This window comes from Pinus tabuliformis, chromosome 8, assembly GCF_031772625.1.
Source record: "Pinus tabuliformis cultivar Carrire ecotype Pingquan chromosome 8, CPIR1, whole genome shotgun sequence".
Classification (NCBI taxonomy): Eukaryota; Viridiplantae; Streptophyta; class Pinopsida; order Pinales; family Pinaceae; genus Pinus; species Pinus tabuliformis.
Genome location: NC_142294.1, coordinates 1,851,021,257 through 1,851,041,451, shown reverse-complemented (window position 1 = coordinate 1,851,041,451; position 20,195 = coordinate 1,851,021,257). Strand labels below are relative to the sequence as shown.

At 36.8% G+C, this 20,195-nt stretch overlaps 1 protein-coding gene across 1 annotated transcript; it reads right to left on the bottom strand.

The window, feature by feature from the left end:
- Positions 1 to 356: 356 nt before the first annotated feature.
- LOC149243653 (disease resistance protein RPS2-like) lies at positions 357 to 1,949 on the bottom strand. The gene has a single exon (XM_089371270.1). It carries the CDS (start codon positions 1,947 to 1,949, stop codon positions 357 to 359), a length of 1,593 nt encoding a protein of 530 aa, XP_089227396.1.
- Positions 1,950 to 20,195: the final 18,246 nt, after the last annotated feature.

Sequence of the window (20,195 nt, the reverse complement as noted above, 5' to 3'; positions counted from 1 at the left end):
TTCCATTTTTCTCTGGATCGTTGGAAGTTTTTAGATCTATTTATTAGTTGTATAGATGACCATATCACCTCTTTGATTTTTTGTCTGGAAGAATGGAAGAATCTCATCCATGTGGAATCCGGGCTTTCTGAGCAATAAGTTTCTATGTTTCTCTATCTAAGATTGAAGTTTCTCTAATTAACATACTCTGCTTTTAGTCGAAATACTGATACAAATTTCTGTTGTAATCACTTTCCTTAATAGAAATGGTCTTTCCTGATTGGGAAAAAAAAATACTTTATTGCAACATATAATTTACCGTCTTAAACGCCCATTATGCACCCACAATACTCTTCTTGGAGGGGAAAGAACTAGACTTATGCGGAGTCATTTTGCAGGGTCCTCTGTTCAACCACGCCTGCTGCTGATGAGGTGCCGGCCTCTCTGAAGAGAACCGCTGTTCGGCATACCAGCAAGGAGCGTCTTAGCTTTTCTCTTCGTTTGAAATTATCTGTGAATCTTGAATTCGTAACTTGATCTAATGCCCAGGAAACTGTATAGCCGTCTATTGTCAATTTGATGCGACGACCTTCCAAAAGTTGCCATGTATCCCTGTCCGTCCAGATGCCGGATTCCCATATTGGACATTTTCTCACCCTTATTTCTTCAATACTAGTCAGACTCTGCAATGCTTCGGTGATATCTTTCAACGGTTGGCAGTATTTCATTTGGAAAGACTTCAACATTGGGAATGCTCCATCCTTCAAGGAGGGAAAGTTTTCCAAACTGCTAAATTTTTTGATGACGAAGTATTCCAGCTTCGGAAATGCCCGACGTTCTCCAGATTCCTGTGGAAATTCAACGCACTTGTCGTTGTTAGATAATTTTAGCATTCTCGAATTGGGAACACTTTCGAGGCCTTTATATTCTTGTTTCTCGCTATTAACCCCATGTAACTCCAGCTCCAAGAGGTTCTGAAGCCCAAAGATCCAGTCCTGCACCACGCAACCTTTTAGATGAAGAATTTCAAGGCGGTGCATGACTTCAATGTCCCTGCGAAGCTCAAGGACGCCACTAGAACGTTCAGAAGAATTAATATATTTGAAGGACAAGAATCGCATATTTGTCATGCTCCCAAAAGTCCCCTCCTCTAGTCGAATGATACCTTCGAATGAAGGTGCCTCAAGTGTCACTGATAGGTGTTGGAGATGGGTCAATCGTTTCAGATCCCACCATTGCAAGGCCTTGGCATTTACTCTTTTTCCCCTTTTCAATGCAACCCTCCGTTGCATGGCCTTTGCAGTGTATGATTTTTCCCGTTTGAATATAGAGCCTTTCAACGTGTGTAAGTAGGTGAGCTTTGATATCCCCACAGGCAGGGACTCCAAATTGTCAGAGCCCTTCACATTCAAATGTATTTGTATCATAGCTTTATGCTCACCTATTCCAGAATGAATCTCCCGTAGATCTTGGCACTGACTAACGTCTAGAAATTGGAGGCTTCTAAGTTCAGCCAATGACTTAGGAAGCTTTGTTATTTTTGTCTGGGACAAATTCAGGAGCTTCGGATGCCTTAATTGCCCTACAGTTTCGGGCAATAAAGTAATGGGCGTCTCGCTTAAATCTAATACAGCGAGGGATTTCATATTTTCAAAAACACTTGGGGAAATTGATTTAAGACAGACATTTTTCCATAGCAATAGACTGCGGAGTCCTGGACACTTGATGGGTTGTGTTATTTCTTCTATGTTGTTTTCAATAAGTGAAATTCTACGGAGGCCTACGGAGTCGCCCACCGAAAATTCATTCAATTCATTTCCAGGGTTTAACAAACATTTAGTTTTCTTGTGGGATTCTAAATGAGCTAACTCATGCAGTAAATCATGCAGTAACGGTCTTTGGCTGCTGCCGTCCTTCATTAACCATTCTTGCCTCCCGAACTCTTGCAAGCGGTTTGTAGGAAGCACCATGTTTATTCATGCCTCCAAGCCCATCGAGAGAGGAGAAGAGATCACGACTCCTTACTTGGATCCCCTCCTTCCCTTCCTACAGTGCCAAGCCATGTGCAAGTACTAGGGTTTCAAGTGCAAGTGCCAGAGATGCGTTTTGTGCAAGTACTAGGGTTTCAAGTGCAAGTGCCGGAGATGTGTTCTGGAGCACTCTCGGAGGACATCTCTGAAGCCTAGAATCACTGCATGGTTTGACCAAATGCATCACCAAGCAGAGGAGGAATTGATGGCTACAAGGTCTGGTCAACAACCTATGGATGTGGATCTTCTAGCATGTGCAGAATTCGCAGAGCTTGCTTTAGAGGCAGAGAGGTTCATTGGGAGATCCCAGCGATCTGAAAAAGAGAATAACTGGATTCGTTAACAGAATAAGTAGTTTATCCCGTGTCAATCATTTGCATGTCTATGCTTGTTCTCTTTCTGGTGGGCTCGAATCAACAGTGCCTACTTGAAGATCAGCCTCACTGTTGACAAGGATCCTGGAATCATTTCGGATTGCACACCTCAGATAAAGAACTAACAACCACATAAAAATACAATACTTCATGGCATTACGACTCAATTTATAATAAGCCTTTCTCGTCTTTTGATCCGCTCTAAAGGTCATAGATATTTTACAAAGTAGTAGTAATAAGCCCTTTCTTGATTTACTATTTAACCATTTTTATAGTAACATTTTATTGTTGTTTACATTTACTAACCATTATAGTTGCACGACATATAATTTAAGGGAATGCAGTGTCTTATGTTAATGCTGCCTTCTTGGCTTGAATTTCGTTCAATAAGCCTCGGGTAACCGCCCTTGGATTCACAGTGAGACACCTGTAAGCCATGCAGAGATTGTAAGTGACAAAAGTGCTTTGTCTAACCAAAATTATAAACTACTAACTTCATATGCCATGTGGACCCCACATGAAGGCCACGCGCCTTACTACTCAGTTCCCCAAAACAACCATGCAAGACATGGAGGATGCCATGTGACTACTTGGAGTCTCTCTGTTGAGCTTGATTACCTCGATTTTGATCAAGCCCTGCCATTGAAATTTCCTCTATGCCTTGCAATTGAATATCGTATCTACAAATATTCCGTAGTAATATTAAGAATCAGTGCAGCATTCTTGTTTGCAGGAGGGTAGTGAATAGCAGCATTCATACTTGCTTAAGAATCACTGCAGCATACTTGCTTGCAGGAGGGTAGTGAATAGCGGCATTCATACTTGGTTGTAGGAGGATAGTTAATAGTGGCATTCATGCACAGGGAAAAATACGGAAAATGGATCTAGAAGAGAACTTGCATACAAGATGGGTATTCGCTACCGGTTATTCCTGAAGGCGTGAAAGTGAAATGAGGATTGTTTCCTTCCTGTTCATGCAAGTAACCAACAACAACCCACATTTCTAAACTGATCCACTAAGAATCGAAGGTTATTCCTGCTCTCTCTCTTTGGTCGAGCAAGCAGCTTCGAGGCACGGCTTCGCCTTTCTTCCATGCCCTAACCACTCATTAATTGGTCGAGTGAGCCAAGAACATAGGTCTCTTTACCAAGAGCAAATGCAAGATTGTACATAGGTCTTTGCTCGATTAGCCCTGCTGATATTAATTTTTCAGAGAAGTGTAATCCTTTGACTGAACATTGTGGCGGGGCAACTGGAGTGGCTGTTCTCGTCGGAGGTAAGGAAAATATCCATTACAGAGCTTCGATCTTAATTATATTTGTTAGCCTCTTGGATGCAAGTCTCATTTTTTTTACCGTTCCACGGAGCTAGGGTTAATTGTAGGGGCGACATTGGTGGTGGTGATAGTCCTGCTATACTGCTTCTTCAAGAAGAAGGCTCTGGCAAACGAAAGGAGGAGAAGCCGAAAGAAACTCCTCTCGGCCAACGGTGGATCCTTCAGAATCCCAATTTTCACATACAAGGAGTTGGAAAAGGCCACAAAGGGCTTCTCCGAAGAAGAAAGATTAGGAAATGGCATGTTTGGAACGGTCTATGCCAGGAAACTCAAAGGCGACTGTCCCGTGGCCATCAAAAAGATCAGACATATCGACACCCATGGAATCGAATAGATGATGAACGAAATAAAGCTTCTGTCATCTGTGGAACATCCAAACCTGGTGCATCTGATGGGCTGCTGCCTTGAGAATGGAGAGCCCATACTCGTCTACGAGTACATGCCCAACGGAACTCTTGCTCAGCACCTACAGTGTGAGAGGGGCCCATCGACACCTACTTGGATCGACTAGTGGCAAAGACTCATGTCATCGGCAACACAGGTGTTTGGCAATGAGGTGTGGTTCTGTTGCGCCAGGCAACAAACGACAAGGCTAAGAAAATGGTGGGATTACGCTAGACTTAGAAGAGAACTTGCACACAATATGGGTATTGGCTACCACAACGGTTTCTCAAAACTCATGATCTGCTCTTTCCCAGCCGACCTGCATCCGAGGTAAAACAAGAAACATTTCTCAGCGTACTCTGTAACACTTCTTCGATAACAAACACTTCTTCGATAACAGAGTAAGTAGTTTATCCCGTGTCAATCTTTTGCAGGTATACAAGAAATAAAAACTATAAATATATTTTTTTGCTCTATTTTTATTCTAGATCTATACATTAAATTGTTGAAATTTGAACATACCTTTCACTGTGTGCAAAGAAGAACCTTTCACTGTGTGCAGAGAAGAAGGTTCTCTGGATGACATGCTAGCTTTGTACATTAAATTGTTGAAATTTGAACGCACTATGTGCAGAGAAGAAGGTGCTCTGGATGACATGCATGAAACACAGAGAAGGTGCTCTTTAGCCTCCACAGAAGCCTAAGGGCATGAGAAAAATGCCCTGGCAACTAGGGCAGAGGAGGGTTAAAAATCCATAGAGCTTGAAGCTCTTCAAATCTGGAAACTATGGTTGTTTTGTGGTTTGGATAGTGGCAGTGAGGGCATGAGAAAAATGCCCTGGCAACTAGGGCAGAGGAGGGTTAAGAATCCGTAGAGCTTGAAGTTCTTGAAGTTCTTCAAATCTTGGCAGGTGGAAACTATGGTTGTTGGACGCCTTTGCACAGCCATCAAACATCTGGCACTTGCAGCATGCAAGGCACTGCATGCAGGGCACGGAGAACAGGCACCACAATAACTTTGTTTTGAGAAAACTTAGGATAAATTAAGTTGCGCACACTAAAATAACATTGGGGCAAGTGATGCGGGCAATAAGAGGGTAAATTGAAAACTTTGGTTCAAATTTTCTTGCAGAGAAAGTGCCCAGCATAAACTTTGGTTAAAGAGTAATTAACCCATACAAATTGACGGTCAACGCGAAAATTAATAGCAAGTCAACGCCGTATCGAACGCTATAGTCCCTGTTATGCTGGAGGCAAGGACTAATAATAGAGGAATGAAGCATATGAAACTTTCATGGATTTAAAGGAATAGATGTTCTCATATTCATAAAACAAAATGAGACAAATAAGATATAGATGATATCGAATGAAGTCCCATAAATTTATAAATATTGGTGAAATAGATTACTAGCGTAGTCTACCTCTTTTTGTATTATGAAGATAAAAACATTTTATGATATGTAATATATGACCTTAATGTTATGGAGTTTGTTAAATGTCTTTGGGACTGCAATATGCAGAGTTCGCTACAACAAACAGCAAACATGTATTAGAGAGAATGAAACTATAGTCAGCCAATCAAAATTGTTACTGATAATTCGTTTCTGAGTCTAAGTAATTGTCTCTTATTTTGTTAAGCGAGGTCCCCATTATTTATTTAAATTGTTGTATCAACATTGACATATTTAAGGTTTATTGAATCTTCTCGGCTTTGATGAGAACTCTTGTGCAATATAAATAAGTGTTAAAAAAAAAAAAAAAAAAAAACCCGCGCAGCTTCTTGGTGAAAGCTCTGTTTCTAGAAAGGAATATGAGTGTTGAAGTTAAAAAAATGGGATCCTAAATAAGAGCTTACAAGTCAAACATCGAATTATAAAAATTAATATTGTTATCCCGAATTCATAGATGATCTATATTCTTTTGTGCAAATTTCAAATTTCATTTGGCAGGGGAGAAAGTGGAGCGCCACGTGCTCGTGGCTCTTTAGGGTTGGAATGACAATTAAGTACATATATGTCACATTGTGAAGAGCATCAAGTTTTCTTTGGTCGAAATTATAAAAACATCTACCAATCCCTTATTTCAAATAATATTGAATCCAAATCTTTAGGTTTTCCATTAATTTTTGTGTATATTTTTTTGTATTTTTCACAAATGACATATATTACAAGTATCATTATTTTGATGTGATTTAACATTTTTTTAACAAATTCTTTTTTAATGGTGTTATACAATCTTTATATTCTTTTAGGTAATAAATAAATATGCATTATTAGAAAGTATTGATTTTTTTGATTTAATGAATTCTAGTTTTCATATATATATTTTATATAGGTGGTCACAAATCTATAAATATTTCAAAAGAGAAAGATACAAGCTATACTTGGGGAAATTCATGGATAGACAAAAGGAAAAACTTTTAAGACTCAAAGCAATTCAAAAGCACTTGAAGAAATCCATAATGCTCATGTGGAACAACAATTACATGAAATTTTTGGAAGTTGTTTTGATCATGATGTAGATGAAGAAACAAACGAAGTTGAAGAAGAGGTTGGTAATAATTCATAAATGAAAGTGCAAACAAAAGTACTATTTCGCATGGAATTGTTAGATAAGTTTGTTTGGTTGAATTATGTGAGGTTTCATGATAAAATAGATATGAAGTGTAACTATTGTGAGAAGTATAGGATGAATGGACCATGGGGTTTAGGGAATGGTTGCACCATATTACAACATGATGCTCTTGATACTCATGAAAAAGCGCCGGTGCATAAAGATGTTAAGGAAAGATGGATTAATGCATTAGAGTGATAGATGAAACCAATTCCATATCATATTAGACAGGTAGGAGATGCCAATAAGGAAAGAGTGATTTCTACAATGAAAATATGATTATCTCTATCAAAGTATGAGAAGCTTTGCAAATTTATAATGGATGAAAAAACTCAAAATATGCCAAAGTCTCAAGGACTCTTCATACACAAATCTTAAGTCTACAAATGATTTTATATATTTCATATCAAAACATCTTGAACAGATTTAGATAAAAAATATGTTGAAAAGTCCTTTCTTCTCATTGATGGATGATGAAATCATTGATCGAACCTTAGAGAAACTCCTTGTTATTTATGCAACACATTTAGATTCAAAGGGTCTCGGGCCACCTATCCCACAATTTATGAAGCTCAAGGATGTAGTAGATGGAAAAGGGAAAACAATATATGATAGTTTCAATCAAATAATAGATGTTAGAGGCCTTTAATATAAAGAATTGATAGTTGTTTCTACAAATGGAGCTTCAACAATGATTGGACATGAAAATGGCTTTGTTTAATTTTTGAAAAATAACAATCCAAATTATTTATTACAATTCATTATATGGCTCATGTAAGCCTTTAGCAGCAATAGATGCTTTTAAGAAATTACCTGAGCTATTATTTGTTGAAAAAATTGCAAACAAAGTGTACTCATGGGTTCAAAATTCCCCAAAGAGAAATAATGAACTTAACGATTTGCTTAGATTCATTCAAATTGATGTTATTGATGTTCTACAAATACATTCAGTGAGATGGTTATCTCAAGGGGATGTTATTATAAGGCTTTTGAAGCTTATGCAGACAACTTTAACCTTGTGGAAAAAAAAAAAAAAACTTCATCATGGTATGATAAGACGACAATATATTCTATCTCATTTTGTTTACATATGTTTGCTGATGTGATAGGGGAATTGAACAAGTTGAATGTGACTTTTCAAGAAGAAAACGTAGACATTAAAATTATTGGGTTGGCTATTGAAGTAGCTGTAAGCACATTATCTTGATGGTTTTTGAGAGAACAGACATTTGCAAAAGGCACAACTTATCTTTTAAAGTTTTAAATGATTTTCAAAATGGATACATTGATATTAAATATGAAGGGACAATTGTAGATAGACATGTGATCGAGGTGGATGTTTGTGGCCACTTGCATATTCCACTTGGACCCACACCACTATCTCTTTCAGTTTTTTAGTTTCCTTATTTGTAGCACAATTTACTATTTTTGCTAGTTTTTTGGGTCTTGAACTTCTGGAGTTGTTTTGAGGCCCCAAACGACGTTATTTTGGGAAAATTGGAGCAAACATTTTTCATTAACCAATTTTCACTGCATGAAAGTTAGATTCCTCAGATAGATCTTTCTAACAAGGTATTGTGCACATCAAACGAAGATCGTATGCCAACATTACGACCCTAGGAAGTTACCAATTTAACCAAATGGGGCCCATAGTTTGGAGCTTCGTCTCTTGGGGTTAGGTTTTTGGATGTTTAGGGTTTCCCATTATTTCTCAATAATAAATAGGCCTTTGAGCCTTACTGTAACCCATTTTAGAGGCATGTAGCTGCCACATCTCTTCTTAGAGATAAGTTACTATCGTTCATGCTAGTCTTATTTCCATTTTGTTTGTAAGCATACTTCAGTGTTTGATATTAATGAAATGAAGTGTTATTTCTGTTGCATCTTTGTATTTATGGTTATATTTGTAATTTTTTGTATTCCTGTTTAAATTCGGATTAGTCGTATCAGAGCGGTCTCCTCTTTGTTTGTTTTTCTTTGCATGTCCCCAACAAGGTCGGGATATAAGGAGTTAGGGCTTGAACTGGTCAAACCTTTGCAAGACCAGCCTCACAAATCTGAATGGCCTCCCATGGCGAAAGAAAAGAAAGACAAGGGGGAAGGAGATCCTATCAAAATATTGCTTGAAGAATCCCTCGAGCGACAAAAGAACGTGGCGATGGACAACTTTGCCCAAATCCTTCAATAGCTACCCAGAGGAAACACATCTACTTCCAATAGCTACTCTAGAAGCACCACACCATTCAAGGTACAAGTTAACTTTGACATTCCCATATTTTAGGGTTATATAGATGTAGACGTCGTAGATAAATGGTTAAATCTGCTAGAAGGATATTTTTATGTTCATGATTTTTCCATCCAACAAAAGATTACATTTTCTCTTCTCAAAGCTATCAAATATTAGAGGCATGAAAGTACACCCTCACTATATTTTCGACTGCACGCACTTGGGATTCATTCTGGGACGCCATCAAGGAGCAGTGCTACCTTGTCGGGAGCTATGACGATAAATAGATAAAGTGGACCACATTGTGACATGGAAGGGACCAAGATGTGTTAGAGTTTACCAATTTCTTTCATACCCTTCACACGAAGTTGGGTATCAAGGATTTTGAGAAACAATTAATACTCAAGTATCATGGTTTCCTACACAAGTACATCTAGGATGAGATGGAGTTCCTAGACATCTCCTCGCGTTGCACGTCATACATATATGCTTTCAAGATTGAGCAGAAACTTAAACAAAAAAAAGAGACTTTGGATCTGCAAATTCAAAGCAAGGGAAAGGCACCCCCAAACCGTAGAGAAAACGGAAAAGCCAAGGCGGGGTGATAGGATAACCCGCTAATGCCATAGAAAAGAAAAACACCATGAAGACAAAGGAGGACACGGGAAAGTGGTGTAAGTTCCATAAGAGCTCCACTCACAACACAAGTGAGTGTCAGGCCATGTAGTCATTGGTGCCCAATCTAAAGGCTTTTGAGTCCGACAAATGTTCCAACTCTAAGTCATAACCCGACAAGGGGAATGAAAAATGGAAGAAGATAATTGACGTGAAGCCCAGTGCCATGGTGACCACTTGCAAGTTCCAGAATATTGACCCTAAAGATCCAAAAGAGTGGCAATACCTATTCCACTCACAGATGTTGTTGAAGGGTTCTCTACTACAGTTCATTTTCGACAGCGGGAGCCAAAATAGCCTAATTTTAGTAGAGGTTATGAAGCGGGTTGGCCTAAGAATCATGTTGTATATGAGCCTAGACCTCACTCTATTATTATTTATTTGGGTGCAAAGTTATACAGGATGCCAGAGGTGGCCCCACCTACCACCATCTCTTCGATCTTTTCTTAGCAATGTCGTAAAGTTTTCTCCGAGACTATGAAATTTGTTTTCTTTTTTATCCTCCCTCAAAGTAAGGGGAAGGTCATAGCCATGTCCATGACCCCTCAGAAGGGTTCCTCCAAGCAGTAGAAGTAGGTGGGCGCAGTTGTGGAAAAATACAAGGACATCTTCTCCTCACCGATAGGGTACCCTTTCATTGTTAGGTCAACCATTCAATAAATTTGACTCCCAAAGCACCTCTACCTAAGCAGAAAATCTAGGAGTGTTTCAAAAACATCACATCTGACCAAGTTCCTCGCCTTGTAGGGGCCCACTTATATTGGTACAGAAGAAGGACGAAACTTGGAGACTCTACATTGATTATTGGGCATTCAACAAAATCATTGTTAGGAACAGGTATCCAATCCCACAGATTGATGACCTCCTGGACCAACTCAAGGGGGGAAAATATTTCGAAAACATTGATCTGAAGTCTGCTTATCACCATGTTCCAATAGAGCCCACAGATGTATGGAAGATTGCATTTAAATACAAGGAACACCTTTTCGAATGTTTGGTTATGACCTTCGGTTGACACATGCCCTAGCTACTTTTATGAGGCTAATGGATGACATGTTGCGGCCCTTCACCAACTCGTTCGTGTTGGTTTATTTGGATGAAATTATTATCTCCAAAAAGAGTTGGGAGAACACTTGCAACACATTCGGTGGATCCTTCAAACCCTTCAGCAGCACAAACTATGTGTCAACTTGGAGAAATGCACCTTTAGCATGAGCCAAGTCCAATACTTGGAGTACATCATAGATGAGTGTGGCATGCATTTGGACCCAACCAAGATCAAATTCATTCTGGATTGGCCAACCCTGACCACTCTGATGGAGCTTTGCAAATCTTTGGGCCTTGCAAATGTTTATTGGAGGTTTGTGTTGGGATTCTCCCATATTACTTGGCCTTTGGGTCAAATTACTAAGGTTGGGGTGAAAGCAAAGTTTTCCTAGTCTGAGTCCCAACAAAAGGCATTCATGGAGTTGAAGTGTCACCTCTACTCTACACCGATACTCACACTTCCAGACCTACAACGACCATTTGAAATTGAGATAGACACCTCAGACTATGCTATTGGCACAGTCCTCACCCAACACAGGCATCCAATGGCCTATTATAGTGAGACACATTCCGTTACAATTCAGAAATACCCCATCTACGATAAATAAATGTATTTCCATCGTGTAGGCTTGTTGATAGTGGAAGAATTGCATTCTGGGGAAGGATAAGGCCATCCACATCGATCACCGAACTCTTATGTTTGTACAGACATAGGGGAAGTTGCAGAACAATCGCCATCAGAAGTGGTCTACATATCTGCAAAAATTCCACTTTAACATTAAATACAAAAGGGCATCACCAATCATGTTGCAGACTGCATCAGCCAACCCCCAGTTGCAACATTGACTATTGTTCTCAACTCCTATGGTGACGGTACCTCTGGATGGCTGCAACTATGCAAAATTTATTAGGAGTTTGCCTCCACATACCAGATGCTAGTAGATGGGAAGAAAGTTCCTGATTCTCACCTATAGGATGCATTATAATGCTACCTATGCCCCATTTGTGTTCCTTCAAGTGAGCGTGCAAAACTGATTTCGGAGGCAGATTACAGTCGGATCATAGGACACTTTGGGTGGAGAAAATTGTGGTTGTACTAGAAAAGTACATCTATTGGCCCAAACTCTGACTGGATGTCTGCAATATATCAGATCTTGCATTGCCTATGCCATCACCAAGCCATCTATCAAGAAGAAAGACCTATACACTCTTCTGCCTACTCCCAACCAACCATGAGAATCAATCTCCATAGAGTATATGTTTGGTCTCCTGTCTACCAAACATGGTAATGATAATGTATTTTTTGTCATGGACATATATTCTAAGACGGTTATATTGGTGACATGCAAGATGAGTATCACCGACGAGAACACTACCAAAATATTCTTTGAACAAGTATGGGTACATTTTGGGATCCCACAAACCATTATATCAGATCATGATAGTAGGTTACTGAGAAAATTTTGGTCAAGCCTTTGGACACTATTAGACACCAAGCTCACTAAGTCGACTTCCTTCCATCCCCAAACTGATGGCCAGACAAAGGTCATCAATAGGATGATAGTGCACATACTCCACATGTACAAATCCAAGCATCCTCCAACTTGCAATGAGAGTCTTCCATATGTGCAACACAGTTATAATAGATCTCTCCATAGCTTGACTGGTTGCAATCCCTTTCAAGTGGGTCTAGGATTTCTACCATTTTGTCTGATTGATGTTGTCATGCCACATGCACCTACACAAACAAAATCCACACATGTATTGTTCAAGGCTAATAAAGTGACCAGATTTATTGAACGCAACCAACACATCGACCAACAGGTTCATGACATCCTGGAGAAGTAAAATTCTAGGTACAATCATCGACATGATCAACATCGGGTGCCACACAAGTTTTAGGTGGGCGACAAATATTAGCTGCATTTGCAGAAAGAGCGCCTTACTAGACCCCATCAGAAGCTTAGACCACTCCGATATGGTCCTTACATCATTACCAAGGTTGTGGGAGACAATACTTTTGAGCTTAGCATTCCCCCATTCCTTGGACAACACCCAGTGTTCAATGTGGACCACCTTCGACCATACTTCCCACCATTACGGGACACATCAAACATTGCATAACAACTGACACTAACAAAGTTAAACCAGACTGGATGGAACATGCCACAATTGATCGGATTATGGACACACAGTTCAAGAACATTGTCCAGTGGAAGATCCAACTATATTGAGTTGTCAAATCTGGCTAACTCATGCACCAAGGTAAGTGGACCACTAGGGACCAAGTTCATCACAAGTTTCACCACCTCATGGAGGTGCTCAACGCAATGGGGACCAATGATTCCTGAGGGGGAAGGACTAATCCAGGTTGATTTTTGTGTCAACCTACCTATTTCACTTAGACCCCCACCACTATCTCTTTCACTTTTTCATTTTCCTTATTTTTAGCAAAATTTACTATTTTTGGCAGCTTTTCGGGACTTGAAATTCCGGAGCCATTTTGAGGCTCTAAATGATGTTTCTTTTTAGGAAAATCGGTGCCAACAATAAATATTGATTGATGTTGGCCACTTGAAAGTTGTAGTCCACACATAGATCTTTCTAATGAGGTATTTTTTTGCATCAAACATAGGTCGTATGCCAACGGTACGACCTTGGGAAGTTGATGTACCAATTTACACAATCAGGGCCCATAGTTTGGCACTTCATCTCCTAGGGTTAGGTTTTTGGATGTTTATAGTTTTCCATTGTTTCTCAGTAATAAATAGGCCTTTGAACCCCAATGTAACGCATTTCAAAGGCATCTAGCCACCCCCATACCTTCTCAGAGATATGCTATCATTGCCCGAGCTAGCGTGATTTCCATTTTGTTTGTAAACATAATTCACTATTTGATATTAATGAAATGAATTGTTATTTCTACTGCATCTTTGTATTTATGGCTATATCTATAAATTGTTGTGTTCTTTTTTTAATTCATATCAACATGAGTTACGATACATCTCTATCTCATTCATCGATATTGAATCCAATGAACCAAGGAACAATATATGAAACCTTGTATTGAAGGTACACAAGAGAGTTGTCAGCAACTCACACAAGGTTCTATAGAGACTCTCCTAGACTCTTTGAATGAAATATTTCCATACTTTCATCATTTTAATGCAGCAAACTTGTTGAGCCCTTGCTATTATCCACAAGAGCATTGTAGTCGAGAAAAATTTAGAGTGCTCACTTTTAAAGGTTTTTCAACATTTGCAACATACCATATCAAGTGATGTTGGATTTGTAGCTTTATTTGATGTTAAATATTGTAAACGAGAGTTGCACCCTTATGTTGATTCATTAAATCTCGCTTGTGAGGGTTTTTTTATGAAAGAAGCATTGAAAGCATTTCGTAACACAAAATAATGGCACAAAACTTATCCTAATATGATGAAATTATGGCAAGATGTACTCATTATTCCTGCAAGTATAGTGGATTGTGAAAGGGTATTTTCTAAGAAAAACATCATCAAGGACATTAGAAAATCGAGGCCAGGGTTGGATATACTAGATGCTCTAATGAGAGTAGCTTTGAATGGACCTGAATCATCTAATGTTAATTGGCATGTGGTATATGAGGTATGGATGGACACAAATTCAAGAAGGATCCTTGAGCTTTGAAAATTCTTCTAGTTTATGTTTAATAGAGGATCTATTTATTGAGATATTCCTATTGATAAATTCTTTTGTAGTTTCTCTAGAAAGTTTGACTTTTATTGAAGTATAATTACTCTCTATTATTGAACAATTTTTTTGTATTTTCTCTAGAAAGTTTGACTTTCATTGAAATATACTATACTTTGGAAAAATCCCACTAGATGATTTATTTATAATCCATCTTTATAAGTTTTGCAGGGTTTTTATTGTTTAAATGGTCCCACCATAAATCTGGACTATAAATTTGATAGACTACAAGTCTACAGTGTCAATCTAACAACAATCAAACCGTTAGTTTTGTCTTCCATTAATTCTTTTATCCATTAAGTTGGCATAATATCCAACATGACTCAATGTTGGTATAAGCATTACACACTGGTCCTCTACCTTCAATTGACAATTGAACCAATATCCAATTGTGAACATTGTTGGCACATTAAAAAACCTTCAATGATCAAGCTAGTGTACTACCTTAGAGATAAATACTTCTACTCTGCAATCTAGTTATGATTCCTTCACAAATTAGTGCCAAGATTAATAAAAAAATTAAATTTAATAATCGATAACTAATTTCTTTTAATAAACTCTTTAAATCATTGTTAAGTCAATTTGTGATATGTTATTTGTAGTGGTGTTTGCTGGAGAATGAGATTTTATGTTTTTAGTGGATCCCATAATAGCTTAGTCATCATAGCATGTACTATAAAAGAACTAAGCCTAGTACCTAGTACCACAATATACTGAAGTCAAGGGAGCATAGTATATGGGAACTCTCAGTTTGTGGTACCACAATATACTGAAGTCAAGGGAGCACAGTATATGGAACTCTCAGTTTGTGAAAAGAGCACAGGGTTCTACCAAAAAGTGTGTTTGGAAATTCCATGGAAATATTCATCCACAATTTCCATGCTTGAAACAATACACAATGTTTTCAGCCAAGAACATATCATTGAAGTTGCATAATTTCTCTTCCACAAAATAAATTCATGAATTTATATGTAGCAAAAAGAAATTATTATAAAAAAATTCTTATTTTAAAAAATTATTATTAAATATTTATGAATAATTGAAATTTAAAATAAATGCTTATAAATAAGTCATTATCACCCTAGACTTTGATGATTTATTTTGTGTTGTGAAACAAATTTATAAAAATTGTTAAAAACAAGTTTTTCTATAAAAAAGAGTCAACACTCACCATTAAAATTTAAAAAAATAAAAAAATAAAAATAAAAATAAAAATTGGAAAACAATGATGAAATTTTCATTTTACAATAAAAAGGAATTTGAAATTCCAGCCTGGTTGTGAAGGTCTCCCCTAAAGGAGAGAGATCGAGACTCTGCCTACCATCGATCTTTCCATTGCATACGAATCGTCGATGGGAAGTATGTGAGGAATGAGGTGACACTTTTGTATTGACATCATTGATTACTCGGGTGAGGTGTGAACCGTCAGGTGGACGGTATAGCGATGGAGTAAGAACTTTGATTACGTGGTAGTGATGATTCTATTTGTTGATTATATTTTAATGGAAAATTTTAAAAATTCACATCACATATTTATGATTAGGAAACAATTTACGTAAACACCTTTTATTGTACTAAAAATCAAAATTGTGTCAGAGTAATGTGAGCATATTATTGTGTAATGTGTTTTAGTGTTAGGTTTTTGGTTCAAATTTTATGAGAGATGAGAGATTGAGCATTAGAGTTAATTATAACAGTTAGATTGTCTTAAAATGTATGTATTTAGAGTCCACTAAATTTCACACAGTTTTAAAGATAATATTATATTATTGAATAAATTATTTTTGTTGAGACATGTAAAGTTATTTCAACTTAAGTATAATTTTTAATAAAGAAAAACAAAACAACCATAAATCAACTCACCATTTCTTAATAAATGGGATTCATTTAGTATTTAAAAAAACAATTAATTTGAATATATACTAGCCCAAACATATATTTTTTTTTTTTACAACATGGTGAATCGGTAACTGCCTGACCTAATCTAAGGGAGACCCAGGATCAAACCTCAACGCTGCCACTATAACACCAAGAGCATAACCAACCACTTGCAAGTCGGGTATACTAAGTCTCTATGATTTTAGCAAGAGCAGACTCACGGGAAAGGGGAATCCGCCCCTCTAGCCGCCACCACAGCGGGTCAATGTACTCAATGAGATTTGAACTTCGGTCAACCTGGGCATAGCCCATGTGACTTACCATCAAACCACACATCATTGTACTACTAGCCCAAACATATTAGTAAATGTGTTTGATATAAGTTGATAGGCATGTAGGTAAATCTTAATGTTTCAATTTTTCATTAACAGATATAAACTCAAATCCTAAAAATTCTATGCAACCAAAACCCTAACCCTAACAGCGAATAGCTAAACCATGATCTTTCAAATTTGCAGATCATTCTTCTGTGGCCTTCAAATAAAACACTCATTCTTCTGTGGCCTTCCAATAAAACACACATTTATAGCCTCTTATGATCTGTATATGGTTAACTTGTGATCTCTATATGGTTTTGATCTCTACTTTATTAGTTAACTTATGATTTCTATATGGTTTTAATTTCTATATATAATTAGAATGGATTTAATGATTAATAACATGTGCGTTTTCAATCAAAATCAGACATCCTAAAACACAAAAATTTATTAGTTGAAAAAAAACATCTTTCCATTATAAACGTGCCCATTAAAAAAATATAAATTACATTATAGACATGCCTATAATGTCATTAAAAGAAACATAAATTACATATTACAAACATTGCCCATTTGAAAAAACATATATTAAGAACATTGCCCATTAGAGGAAACATAAATTACCTATTACAAAGGTGCAACTCTAACATAAACTCAGTCCTTGGTTGTGTATATTGTAGGTAAGGAATATATAGAACCCAATTAGTTAAACCTACACTATTAAAATATTAAAAAAATAGCTTAAATTTATATATGATTTTTCAGGCAGGGAAAAAAATTATGGATACCATCCTCTTACGCATTAATCTATTGCTCACAAACAACAACCCATTCACGATAGCCAGATAAATTACACACATTCTAATATTAAACAGAAGATTGTAGAGTTGTGCTTTCTTTCTAACGCTTGGTTGTTACAATTGTAGTTGTGGCAAAGTAGAAATTATGGGTACCATCCTCTTACGCATTAATCTACAACGTAGAAATTATGGGTACCATCCTCTTATGCATTAATCTACTACTCACAAACGAAAACCCATTCATGATACCTTGATAAATTACACACAATTTACTATTAAATTGAAGATTGCAAAGTTGTGCTCTTTAAGGCTTTGTTGTAGTTGTAGTTGTGGCAACCACAACCCATTCATGATATCTTGATAAATTACAAGCAATCTACTATCAAGCTCATTCATGATATCCTAATAAATTGAGCACAATCTACTATTAAACTGAATATTGCAAAGTTGTGCTCGATAAATTACACAATCTACTATTAAATTGAAGATTGCAAATTTGTACTTCCTTTCTACAGCTTGGTTATAGTTGTAATAATATACCAGTATTAATATATTTTAATTGAATTATAGTCTGGGTCACACGAGAAATTTGAATTGAGTTTTTAAAATTTCATAGGTTTCATATTTCTTGGATTGACCAATTTAACTAACCGAGACACTAAATTAATATATTAAATTTATAATACTTTTATAATACATATATATATATAAATATTGACTTACATATTATAATAAACTCTTTAAATAATTTAAGTATGGGGGATTACGCAGTGCATTATATTAGACATTTTTGGGATTCAACTGCGTTAAGTAAGTCATTCAAACGTATGACCATTTCCATGAGAGGTAGTCGTAACTGACTAATTTCTCATGATTATTTGAATAGTTCACTTAGCACTCATTGCATCGGGTGATGCTCACAGGGGTGAAGAAGTGGGATTGAAACTAGTGAAATTGATTTAAATAATTGTTAAAAAATTTGTGATATGTTATTTGTAGTGGTGTTTATTGGGGAATGCGATTTTATGTTTTTGGTGGATCCCATAATAGCTTAGTCATCGTGAGTAACATGTACTATAAAAGAACTGCGCCTAGTACTTAGTACCACAATATAGTGAAGTCAAGGAAGCACAGTATATGGGAACTCTAAGTTTGTGAAGAGAGCAGAGGATTCCACCAGAAACTGTGTTTGGAAATTCCATGGAAATATTCATTCACAATTTCCATGGTTGAAATAATACACAATGTTTTCAGCCAAGAAGATACCATTGAAGTGGCATAATTTCTCTTCCACAGAATAGATTCAAGAATTTATATGTAGAAAAAAAAAGTAATTAGAAAGAAAATCTCATTTTAAAAAATTATTATTAAATATTTATGAATAATTGAAATTTAAAATGAATCCTTATGAATAAGTCATTATCACTCTAGAATTTGATGATTTATTTTGTGTTGTGGAGTAAATTTACAAATATTGTTAAAAGAGAGTTTTCCAATAAAAATCCTCGGCCCTTGCAGAGCATGCCGAGAAGACTAAACATCATGTTTGTTTAGAAGAGGCTCGTGTCATTGCAAAAGTTGGGCAGTTTCACCATCGAAAATTTAGAGAGGCCCTTGAAATCAAGAAAAGGCCTAATAATCTTAATAGGGATGACGACTGGAAGATTAGTAGTTGCTGGATCCCAGCCCTGTCTTCCTAACCTCTTCATCTCCGCTTTCCTTTTTTTCGTGTTATCTTTTATCCTCCCTTGATCAGGTTTGAATTATATTATATTACTCCTTAATATAATTATTAGTAAATGAATTTTTCACCCTCCTTTTTTTCGTGTTATCTTTTATCCTCCCTTGATCAGATTTGAATTATATTATATTGCTCTTTAATATAATTATTAGTAAATGATTTTTTTCACCCTCCGCCAATTTTCCTAGAAAAAGAAATTAACCTTATAATAAAAGCTATAACATTAACGATTATGAATAATACATAAATGTAGCCCTAGTAATAATATTAGTCTTTTAATCAAATTATTCAGATTATAAGCTAGTAATATTAGCTAAAAGTTAATAATAATAATAATATGACTATTAATTACTATATCATATTGGTAATATGATATTGGTTTATATTATTATTACTTTATCATAGTAGTAATATTAGTATTAATAATATTAATATTATTTTATATATTAAAAAATAAATAAGTACATAAATAAATAAATAAATTATTATTAATTTTCTTAATTTCAATTATATTTTAAATTTAAATCTTACTTTTAGTAATAGCAATAATGCGTGTTTAACACCCGGATGCAGGTGTATCCCAAGAATATTAATGGACACCATTAGGATTGACGGCGCAAGGACTTGCCAGGGGGTGAAATGCGCTCTGATCCAGGCTCATCGCAGACGAAACCTGGCCAGCGTGCATGTTGCAATAAATGGCCCATCAGGCCGAGAGCTGGAAACAGTTGAAATTCGAATGGCGCCTCCTGAACCTTCAGTTCATCCCCCGCTCCTTAGCTATTGTCCGCCGCAGGCCAAATTTTCTTGTAGCAGAACAACTACAGGGAGACGATGTTGGCACCTCTGTTGCATTGATCTTGGAAATGGGCACCATTTCTCCCACTCCAAGCTCTGCCCTGTAAATCCTGCTTAGGAGCCCTATTTTCACAACCAGTCTCCCCTCTTGACCGCTTATCCAGCTGATTTGCTCTCCAACCTCACGGGTATGGTCAAGCACCGAATGAGGAGTTGTTGTGGAGGAACTCGAGGTGGAAGCGCTCGCCCTCAGGCAACGCAAA